Below are 11,400 nucleotides of genomic sequence, written 5' to 3' on the forward strand. Positions count from 1 at the left end.
TCCTATGGCTGGAACACTGGAATAAGGAATGAGGTCGTCTGTCTGCAGAGACTGGTTGGGGAGTATAGTCTCCCCCGCCCAGCCAAGCTCAGGTCCCTGCATACAGCAGGCGCCTAATTAACGCTTATAGCACGAATGACTGAATGAATACCCTGTTCCCATAGGCTGTCCTGGGATGGTCCTAATTTCACAGACCCTCAGCGGATCAAGAATGAATCGGGCCCGGGGGTCCCGCCCACAGGCTGAGTGCGTCTTAGGACGCAGAGACAAGACCAGGGAGGGCAGAACCTTTGAGCGTTAGGTGGCACCTTGCAGACCCCGCCACCACGAAGGGCCCAGTTAGGGGCGGAGCTTCTAAACCCTAGCATTTTGGATTGAACCATCTTCCAGCGGTTAAAGGGGAGAGCCGAGAAAGCCCTTCTGCATTTGTCGCCAGGCTTTTTACCATTCCCTGGCCACAGTAACGATGTATTTGCTTCTCTAAAGGCCACACCGTTTCCCCCTTCGCCTCGTTACTCCTCAAAACCCCACGCGGCCACAGAGTCCAGACTTCCCCACCACCACCTTGCAGTGGCTCGCCCCAGTTTGACGCATTGCAGGGAAGGTCGGACCAATGGGCGCCACGCTCTCATTTCCGCCATGGGCCGGGCTCCGACTCACAGAGGGACGCGTCACGCACCGCCGCGCCGTGTCCCTCCGCCAAGGGGGGAAAGTGGAGTGGGCCCGGGAGGCGGGGCGCGCGGCGAGGAAAAGTAGTCCGGCGGCGGGAGCGCGCGCGCGCGCGCGCCCGGTGGCAAATCCAGTTCCTGTGCAGGGTGGAGACGAGAGATTCGCTGTCCCGTTGGTGTGGAGCTGGGCGCGGAGGGATCCGTGGGAGCCGCAGTGCGGCGGCGCGCGGGCCGGGTGGGGCGGGGCCGAGCGAGGCAGGGCGCGCGCGGCGGCCGTTGAGGGACCGTTGGGGCGGGCGGCGGCGGCGGCGGCGCGCGCGCTGCGGGCAGTGAGTGTGGAGGCGCGGACGCGCGGCGGAGCTGGAACTGCTGCAGCTGCTGCCGCCGCCGGAGGAACCTTGATCCCCGTGCTCCGGACACCCCGGACCTCGCCATGGTGAGTGAGGCTGGGTGGCCGCCGAGGCTGCGGGCTCTGAGGCGGGCTTAGCGGGGCAGGACCCCTGAGGGGGCGACGGAGCCCAGAGTGGGGGGCGTCCGGGCCCGGCGAGAGCCTCGGGACCGCTTTCTACCCCCGTTGTTGGGGGCCGTTGAACCCAGAGCGGGACGTCTGGATCCCCAAAGGTTTCCAGAAGCGACTTTAGCACCAAATGAGATGTTTAAGCCCACAAATGGTTATCTGAGCCCCTAAATGGGACATTTGAACCCCGGATGGAGGATCGGGACCCTCAGTGGGACCGCTCAAAAGGATTTTGGACCCAGGATGGGGCGTTGAGTCTCAGAGTGGAGGTGTTTGGACCCCAGGGGACGAAATGAGAAAGATGGGCTGGGGAGGGGAGCTATTTAGGCCCTGATGAAGGCTTTTGGTCCTGAGGATGCGGGGAACGGGGGACGAAGGGAGGCTGGGCTGCTCCTGGATGGGGTGGTGGAGGGTAGCTGGGCCTGGGCGGGGAGGGGCGACCCCTGGGCTCCTGTGGGGCAGAGGAGAGGGTCAGGGATGGGCGGTCACTTCTACAGATGAGACTCCCGAGGGTGGGGGAGGGTGGTCTCCAAAGCCCAGCACTGCAGAGGAGGAGGAGGGTGAGGTGCAAGCTTACGGGAGGAAGAGCCTGGGGTGGGTGGCAGCGGAGATTAGAAGATGCTCTTGAAGGCTTCCGGACGGAGAAGGATCGGGGTCGTGGAGGTGGTGAAAAGGGATGGTGAGAGTGGGGCTTGCCAGTAGTCGGGAGACAGGGGCCCTTGGGGTTAATTTGGAAGTAGCTAGAAAAGGTTCTGAGGTTACTAGTGGGTTAAGACTGTTGCTCTAGAAAGACAGAATTTTTTAAATGGGGTAAGAGTGTTGTGTTTGGGTCCATGAGAAGATGGATTTCCAAGGAGAGGAGTGGGGGAGCTTGGGTGGTTGGGAGGTGAGGTGGAGGGAGAAAATGAATGGCAGTCAGGGTGGGCCTAGGTTTGGGGGTGGATGTGGGTAGCACCCTGCCAGTCTCCAGGGACAGGCCAGGACAAAGAAAGCTCAGTGTGGATTGGGAGTGGGCTGCAGGGACCGGAGGAAGCTTTTCTACCGTCCTCCTTCCCCAGGAAGAACGTGGCTGGGCGGAAGGCACCAGGGCAGTGGGAGCAGGTGGGCGGAGCTGTTCGGGCCCCTATTGCGCACTGAAGCCTCATGAAATGGGGATGGGAGATCAAAGTTTGGGGTGCCTCGAATGAGCCAGCTTTTTCAAGCCTAGAAGCCTCACTCCGTTGCTGCCCTTTTCAGGCCAAGAGCACTGCCTTTTCCCAACAGGAGCGCCGGTTTTCTCATGATCCCCAGCCCCACGCACCATGCTGCACCTCCTCACTTGTGCCAAATGACAGTGCAGTACAGTGTGGCGTCGGTGACAATCAGATGCCTATTCCCGTGCCCTCGAGGTGGGGGCTGCAGAGCTTGATCAGAGAGTGCCTCTGGGGAGACCCCTTGATTGGCCTGAGGACCACTTGTTCCATTCAGGACCCTCACTGAGCGTGTCTGTTAATTCACAGTTAGGGCTTTGAGAGAAAACCAGCAGACTAGTTCTTTCCTACTCCCTGCCACCCACAACACCCACAGCCCCCCCAGGCTGAGCCTGGGAACGGTGTGCAGCCATCCTCCCTGGCAAGGCTGGGGAGAACAGGCAGCCGCTGCCGTGTATCAGATCTCATACTTGCTGACACAGACCTGATGGCTCCTCTTGCCACTACCCCATTTTCCCCCAGCGGAACCTGGCTAAAGGGTCCCTGAAGCACTAGCAGGCCCCCTACCTCCAGAATAGGACCCAAGCTTTGGCCACAACTAGTTTCTCTTTCCGTTTGTAATCAGCAAGGTAGAGGTGGGACAAGTCACTGTTAACTGGCCTTGGACTTTGGCCTGAGCTCTGTGCTCCTCCTTGGCCCGGGTGAGGGGCCCTGGCCTTGGTTTCTGATCTCATCTAACACTGCTCTCTGGCATTGGCTGGGGGCTGGGGCAAGGCAGAGAAATCACACCCTCTTCCCTCCCCCACCTCATGTTTTTTTTCTTGTCCAGCCCCTTGCTGGAGCCTAAGATGAAGGATAAGGAAGCAGGAGACCAGCTGAGTTATTTTGGAAACAGTTTTTGTTGAAAGTTTAGTCTTCAGGTCTAGAAAGGGAAGAAACCTTGAGCAAGGATCGATGATCTCTTCTTAGGCAGTCGGTTTTCTGGGCAGCAACCTTGCTTGAGATCTGTACCTTTCCTTGACCAAGCAGAGAAGTGGGTTTCCAACATGGGAGAGAGAGCGTCTGACAGGCCCTCCATGCAGAGCCACGCCTATTTGCAGCAACCCTGTGACAGAACTGAGCATGGCAGTGCCTCGTCTGCATCTTCCAGTCTTTTGGTGGAGACTGGCAAATGCTGGCCTTCAGAGCCGCTCGGGGCAGTCTGCAGCCTGTCACAGCCTCCTCGCCCCCACCCCCAGCCCCTTATAGTGGTGCCCAAAGGTCGGGGGAGTTGGACTTCTTGCAGGGCGGAGCAGTGGGGTGGGAAGGCCCTGACTGGGCTCGATTTTTCCATTCTAGGCCAGGGGAAAGAATGAAAAGCAGATGGGATGGCAGCCGCCTCCCCACACTGCTGCCCTCCTCTCTGTTCTTCCCCTGCCCCTCCCCGGGCATTGCCTGGCCTCGGTAACCAGAAGCTGGTCCTCCCTTCTCACTTTCCCCAAGCCTCTTCCTCAGGTGTCAGGACCTAAGGGATGGCCCCAGGCTTTTTTGCTGATGGTGGGAGGTGGGGGGTGGGTGGAGCAAGGGGCTCTTGGGCCTGGGGCTGCCAGGTTGGCATTTAGGAGCCCAACCACCCTGTCTTTTTTGAAGGCAATGCAGAAGAATCTTCATTTGGCCTCCCCACCTCCCCTTTACACTTTGAGCTTTTCCAGAAAGTGCATGTGTGCCATTTTCCTTCTTTACCTTCCTCTTTCTCCCTCCCTCAGCCTTCTCCCCTCTGCGATCATCACTTTGATTACCCCTCCCATTCTGCCTCTTTGGGACTTGGCCTCAAGTTCCTCTTCCCTTAGTTTTTTGGGGGTTTTTTTTGTTTTGTTTTGTTTTTTTCTAACTTTTTTAGATCAGTGATCGTTAATATTTGGGACGGGGGTGGGGATAGGGGAGGCAGGCGGTGGTTTGTTCCTAGCCTCTGGAACCTCTCAGTAGAATACTGCAAATTCACATAATAATAGTTTGCTTCCATTTCTGAGGCTCTCAGACTCAAGACTAGAACCTGCTGTAGACTTGGAGCCCCTTTCCCTGATTGTGAAAGGAAGGGGAACAGACCCACCGTGGTCCTGGGATGATGGTGCCTTCTTAACAGCATCAGCAAAAACCAGGAAAATTTGTCTTTTGGCTGCTAAAGCTAAATGTTGGGATTCAGCCTCCCCAACCCCCGAGCCCAGCTCCTGCCCCTTAGGATCACTATGCCTGGCTGATGCCCAGCACACCAGTGCAGGAGAAGCCAGTCCCTGCATCTCCTCCCCACCCCCAAACCCCGCATGCAGCAAGGGCTGCCTGCCACCAACTGGCCAGTCCCCAGAGTGCCCAAGCTGGAAAGGGTTAAAAACTGCAGTGCAAGCTGACTTCAGTCCTCTGCTGCTGCCCGCCGCAGCCCTCTCCCTGACGTGTGTCCCTCCTGCCCAAAAGAAACACAACAGAATGGTGCCCTGTGCCCTCACTGTGCGCAGGGGGTGGAGCGCCTGCCTCCAGCCTGACCAGAGTTCTTTAGGCGCTTGAGCAACTCGGGGCCTCCAGTTAGGAGAATTTTTGCCACTCGGGTCAACTCTGCCTGAGCCAAGCGCCTCCAAATAGGTGACACAGAAACTAGCAGAGATAGCCCCAGACATCGTCCCTCTGCCCTACCCAAGGACTGGCCTGCTTCAGTTTGGAGCCTTCTAGAGCTTCTTGATGAGGCCTCCAGGGCAATCACTCCCTTCACTCAGCCTCTGGGGCTCCCACTGATGAGATGCAAACCTGTGCCGGCCATGCCAGCACCGCTGATTTGGGGCTAGGGCAGGCATTTCTCCCGCCCCTGTGGCTCCCACATGCTGAGTTGAGATTGGAAGCCCTTGGGTCTGGGCTGCTTCATCGGGCCCTGCGTCCAGCAGGCCTGAGTGTCCAGCCAACCCTGGTACCCAGCTTTCTGAATCACCAGACTTGATAATCAGGCGCTGGCTCGGCCTCAGACCCTAACTCTGGCATGCTCCTCCCTGGCTCGGCAGGAATGCCATGTGGAGCTGGCCTCACTGGGGCCGGGGGCCTGGGCTGAGTGAGGAAGATGCGTCCGTGCTGTCTGGCCTGGTGACTGACTTTCCCCTTCCTGCTTTTCCAGGCTGACCAGCTGACTGAGGAGCAGATCGCAGGTGAGTCTGCTATCCCCCTCATCTTAGCTCAGGAAAGCCTCCACATCCCCAGCCAAATCTTAGCCACCGAGAAGTGACATCTGATGGGTGAACCTCTGTATCCCTTGTGTCACCTAACACTATGCCTTGTGCCTAGAATGCTGATAAATGTGTGTAAGAGCACACCAGTGTCCCAATGACACCAAGCCCCATGGCCCTGAGACAGGCCTTTACCAGACACCAAAGGCTGTGTTCTTCTCCTGGGCCTGGGTCATCTAGGGGCTTGATAATCAGTGGCTGTAGGACAAACCCAACCCTCTCTCCCAGCTTCAGCCAGGTTGGCTTAGAAGGTGAGCTCCCTGCCTCCATGTGGGGCCTGCAGAGCTCCTGTCCCACTTTAGGAGCCACCCAGGAGCTGGCTCGTCACTCCCACCTCTGCACTTGCCTGCGCTTTGCACTTCCTTTCGCATGTGCCTGCGCCTGCCTGTTCTGCTGGCGGAAGTGCCTCCCCAGCGCTTGGCATGGACAGCTCCTTCCCATCCCTTAGCTCAGATGTCCCCTCCGGGAGGCCTTCCCTGACCTCCACCTCAAGTACACAGCCTTCCTTTACTGTCCTTCACATCACTTTATTTTCTTTGTAACCTTTCTCGCCGTCTGAAATTATGTTCTTTTGTCTTCACCTGTTGTATGTCCTGTTACTAGATGTGAGTTCCATTGAGTTTGGGACTTGGTTTTGTTGGTCTCTGCTATAGCCTCAGTGCCTGCCTAGAACATAGTAGGTCCTCTGCAGACTTTTGCTGGCTAAACAAACAATCATCTCTCCCTCAGCAAGCTGGAAGAAATCCCTGGATCCCATCTAATTCATTTTTCTAACCCCTCCAAAACCCCAGAAGGGTCAGATACAGGAACTATTGTGTAATTATGGAACCGTGTCTGCCTACCCGCCCATACTGAGCTGCCCGAGGACAAAGAACAACTCTTGGTTTATCTCCATAGCCAGGGGCCAGCACACAGTAGACCAGAGGAGCGATCCAGAGAATGGGCCTCTGCTCCCCACCAGCTACCCAGCCCCCAGCTCTGCTGTCAGGTTCAGCCGGCTGTGTGACAAGTACTGAAGGCCCAGCTTCTGCAGTGGGAGAAGACAGGAATGGACTTGCCTTCTCTCCTTTCTCCCCCCAACCCCCAACACAGAATCACCTTTGCAGCTTCAAAATGTTGGCCCCAGGTGGCTATGGAGACCCCTGAGGAAAGCCAGAGGATGGCCCAGTTTAGTGATCATGAGCTCGGGGTGCCCCCATGACCCACTCCCTGCCCTCCCCAAGAACAACAAGGCCTCAGCACAGAGAGGTGCCAGCCTCCCCAAGGAGACTCTTGCCATGTCCCCAGGGCCCAGAGGCTCAGGACCACAGCTGCCCAGCTGTGCATGTCCCTCCCAATGTACCTGCCACCCATCTCCCAACTCTGGCCTTGTGCAACATAAACAGTCTGCTTTTCATTCTGTCCCCATTAACAAAGTGTCCACCGCCTCACCCCAGCCCACACCCTCTGGGAATAGGCTGCTAGGCATCTGTTCTTTGAGGGCTTGGGGGTAGAGGAGCGCCAGGTGCCAAAATGGGCCCAGTAGGAGGGCAAGAGCCATGTGCTTCTCTCCCTGCTCCTGATGCGGCCCCAGCTGTGGCCTTCCCACTCAGCACCGCTAGCTCCTCATCCTCCTGGCTTGGCAGCGGTCCCCTCACTTTCCATCCCCCCACTCACCCCACGCACCGTCCGTCAGCCATGTTCTGCTGCCGACCACCCCCACGCTCACCACACACAGTGGCTCAGCTCCTCTGGAAGCTGGTAGCACCCACGGCAGGGAACAGGGCTGGCAGTCAGAAGGGAGTGGATGTCTGCGTTTCCTCTTCAGGCTGGCCAGAGGCATTCTGCAGCCTCCCCTCCTCGTCCCAGCCAACCAGCCCTGGCTAATACACTCAGATGAAGAATCCTTTCGGCTCTCATTCACTCCATGACTTTGGTCCATTTCATCATTTGAGGGAGAAGCCAAAGCCAGGGACCAAACAGACATGTAGAATCATCTAAGGACAGCTGTCAGACCGTTCTTCCCCACCGGCTTCACTGGCTGGCCAGAAAAACAGCTTTACCTAGCACAGTGTTGATGTTCAGTAACTGTTGAATGAAGGTTGGAAGGGCTTTGCCCTGAGCACTGAGGACAGCGAACTGATTGCGTGGGACTTGAAGTTTGTCTCAGTTTCTTTAGGTGGGACTGACACCCTTGGCCTTCCTCCAGGGAAGGCGTCCAACATCCAGAGGTAAGGATTCTCCTGTGGGCCTTGTGACTTCTGACTCCTTCCCCTTCTTCCCCCAGAGTTCAAGGAGGCCTTCTCCCTCTTTGACAAGGATGGAGATGGCACTATCACCACCAAGGAGTTGGGGACAGTGATGAGATCCCTGGGACAGAACCCCACTGAAGCAGAGCTGCAGGATATGATCAATGAGGTGGATGCAGATGGTGAGCCCCACAGAGCGTGTGGGCAACCCCGCTCCTGGTCACCCCGAGTGACTGCAGGGAGCCTCCCTCAGGGTGATGGATGAGCCCGTATCTATCAGGGCCCAGGGTCATCTTCCAGGGCCCAAGCTGAGAGCATTCTCCATCCTTTCCCTACCTTCCAGGCAACGGGACCATTGACTTCCCAGAGTTCCTGACCATGATGGCCAGAAAGATGAAGGACACAGACAGTGAGGAGGAGATCCGAGAGGCATTCCGTGTCTTTGACAAGGTAAGCAACCCTCCAGGGGCGGCTCTGAGACTGACCCCAGCCTTCAGGCAGACAGACAGAACTGGATCCGCGGAGCTACCACTTCCAGGAGGCCCAGGTCCCGGTGCCAGCCTCACTGCCAATCTGCTCTGCCACCTCAGGCAGCCTCCCTCACTGTGCCCACTGCCGAGGAATGGTGATGACAGCCACCCCTCTCACTGCCTCTCTCCCAGCCGGGAGAAGTGCCCAGTGAAAGCCTTTATCCCCAACCCCCAGGATGGGAATGGCTACATCAGCGCCGCAGAGCTGCGTCACGTAATGACGAACCTGGGGGAGAAGCTGACCGATGAGGAGGTGGATGAGATGATCAGAGAGGCTGACATCGATGGAGATGGCCAGGTCAATTATGAAGGTGAGTCCAGGCCAGGCTTGATCTCCCGAACAAGAAGAGAATCGCAGCTTCAGGTACAAGCCCCCAGATCCCTCGTGTTGGGGAGGGCCGCTCACCACTCAGCCTGCCCGCCTGACCTCCTCTCTCTCTGCTTCACTCCACAGAGTTTGTACAGATGATGACTGCAAAGTGAAGGCCCCCCGGGCAGCTGGCGATGCCCGTTCTCTTGATCTCTCTCTTCTCGCGCGCGCACTCTCTCTTCAACACTCCCCTGCGTACCCCGGTTCTAGCAAACACCAATTGATTGACTGAGAATCTGATAAAGCAACAAAAGATTTGTCCCAAGCTGCATGATTGCTCTTTCTCCTTCTTCCCTGAGTCTCTCTCCATGCCCCTCATCTCTTCCTTTTGCCCTCGCCTCTTCCATCCATGTCTTCCAAGGCCTGATGCATTCATAAGATGAAGCCCTCCCCAGATCCCCTTGGGGAGCCTCTGCCCTCCTCCAGCCCGGGTGGCTCTCCTCCATTTTGATTTGTTTCCTCTTGTTTGTCATCTTATTTTGGGTGCTGGGGTGGCTGCCAGCCCTGTCCCGGGACCTGCTGGGAGGGACAAGAGGCCCCCCCAGGCAGAAGAGCATGCCCTTTGCCGTTGCATGCAACCAGCCCTGTGATTCCATGTGCAGATCCCAGCAGCCTGTTGGGGCAGGGGTGCCAAGAGAGGCATTCCAGAAGGACTGAGGGGCGTTGAGGAATTGCGGCGTTGACTGGATGTGGCCCAGGAGGGGGTCAAGGGGGCCGACTCACAGAAGGGGACTGACAGTGGGCAACACTCGCATCCCACTGGCTGCTGTTCTGCAACCATCCGATTGGCTTTCTGAGGTTTGGCTGGGTGGGGACTGCCCTTTTTGGCCACTCTGCAAATTGGACTTGCCCGCGTTCCTGAAGCGCTCTCGAGCTGTTCTGTAAATACCTGGTGCTAACATCCCATGCCGCTCCCTCCTCACGAAGCACCCACCGCCCTGAGGGCCCGTCCTAGGAATGGATGTGGGGATGGTCGCTTTGTAATGTGCTGGTTCTCTTTTCTTTCCCCTCTATGGCCCTTAAAACTTTCATTTTGTTCAGAACCATGCTGGGCTAGCTAAAGGGTGGGGAGAGGGAAGATGGGCCCCACCACGCTCTCAAGAGAACGCACCTGCAATAAAACAGTCTTGTCGGCCAGCTGCCCAGGGGACAGCAGCTACGGCAGCCTCTGCGTCCTGGTCCGCCAGCACCTCCCGCTTCTCTGTGGTGACTTGGTGCCGCTTCCTCACATCTGTGCTCCGTGCCCTCTTCCCTGCCTCTCCCCTCGCCCACCTGCCTGCCCCCATACTACCCCAGCGGAGAGCATGATCCGTGCCCTTGCTTCTGACTTTCGCCTCTGGGACAAGTAAGTCAATGTGGGCAGTTCAGTCGTCTGGGTTTTTTCCCCTTTCTGTTCATTTCATCTGGCTCCCCCCACCACCTACCCCCACCCCTCCCCACCCCCTGCTTCCCCTCACTGCCCAGGTCGATCAAGTGGCTTTTCCTGGGACCTGCCCAGCTTTGAGAATCTCTTCTCATCCACCCTCTGGCACCCAGCCTCTGAGGGAAGGAGGGACGGGGCATAGTGGGAGACCCAGCCAAGAGCTGAGGGTAAGGGCAGGTAGGCGTGAGGCTGTGGACATTTTCGGAATGTTTTGGTTTTGTTTTTTTTTTTAAACCGGGCAATATTGTGTTCAGTTCAAGCTGTGAAGAAAAATATATATCAATGTTTTCCAATAAAATACAGTGACTACCTGACTTGGTTCCTCCCCTCGTGTCTCAGTTTCTGGCCTGCCCCCCCGCCCCGCCAACCCCCACGCTGACTCCTTTGGCCCAGATGTGAAAGAGCCTCTCCTCCAAGCTGGCTCTGAAGCTGTGTCCGGTCAGTGCAGCCCAGTGGACGCCTCTGAACCACAGTTCTGATCCCAGCTAGACCACAGGGTCAAGGGCAGGGTCCTGTCCTGGAGATAGTCGCGCAAATGGACTGAAAGGGGAGTACTGAGAAGGCTGTCTGAGGCAGCCCCATCATGCACACAGAGAAGGGGTCAGCCCAGTCCGGTGGCAGGACTGAGCTGAGACCTACCTGAAAGATGGGCAGTCCCCTAGCTGGGTAGGGGAAGGAAGGGCGTTCCAGTTGAGGGGGACAACATGTATAGAAGTCCTGAGGCAAGAGGAGCCTGGACACCTAGGAACTGAAGGAAATCCAGCGAGGCTGGGTGAGATCCCCGAGCAGCTTGGAGCCCAGCTGGGCGAAGAGAGGAAGGCAAGGGTGGGCCCTGCAGTGGGTGAGCCTCTTGATGCTTTGGGGAGAGGGATGGCATTCACTGCTGTAGCCTCACAGGCAGCCAAAACATTGCAAGTTTGGATCTGCAGTGGTGAGAAAGGCATGTTCCTGAGCTCACAGGGAGGGCATGGGACTCAGTGTTGGTTTGAAGATTTGAAACAAAAAGCCCAAAACAATTGCAAACCACACAAGGCAGAATACAAACCACTATGTGGTCACAGCCAAATTACAAACCACAGGAAGCTCAACTTCCTCATGGCAAGTGGGGATGTGAGGAAGAAGCTGCCTTAACAGCACCCGGTGGCACATGCCTGTAAGCCTCCTACTTTGGGAGGCTGAGGCAGGAGGATTACTTGATCCCAAGAATTCAAGACCAGCCTGGGCAACATACC

General features: G+C 57.2%; 1 protein-coding gene across 1 annotated transcript; it reads left to right on the forward strand.

The window, feature by feature from the left end:
* Positions 1-908: 908 nt before the first annotated feature.
* CALM3 (calmodulin 3) lies at positions 909-10,482 on the forward strand. The gene is made up of 6 exons (XM_010377431.2): positions 909-1,104; positions 5,509-5,539; positions 7,884-8,027; positions 8,189-8,295; positions 8,551-8,686; positions 8,830-10,482. The coding sequence occupies exons 1-6, from the start codon at positions 1,102-1,104 to the stop codon at positions 8,856-8,858; spliced, it is 450 nt and encodes a 149-aa protein (XP_010375733.1). The 5' UTR covers positions 909-1,101; the 3' UTR covers positions 8,859-10,482.
* Positions 10,483-11,400: the final 918 nt, after the last annotated feature.

Source organism: Rhinopithecus roxellana, chromosome 12 (assembly GCF_007565055.1).
Source record: "Rhinopithecus roxellana isolate Shanxi Qingling chromosome 12, ASM756505v1, whole genome shotgun sequence".
Taxonomy (NCBI): domain Eukaryota; kingdom Metazoa; phylum Chordata; class Mammalia; order Primates; family Cercopithecidae; genus Rhinopithecus; species Rhinopithecus roxellana.

What these genes read in the sequence shown, in the direction of transcription:
- CALM3 (XM_010377431.2), top strand. An exon ending in GACTGAGGAGCAGATCGCAG is followed by an intron (nt 5,540 to 7,883) that starts GTGAGTCTGCTA and finishes TTCTTCCCCCAG; the next exon opens with AGTTCAAGGAGGCCTTCTCC. An exon ending in CATTCCGTGTCTTTGACAAG is followed by an intron (nt 8,296 to 8,550) that starts GTAAGCAACCCT and finishes CCCAACCCCCAG; the next exon opens with GATGGGAATGGCTACATCAG.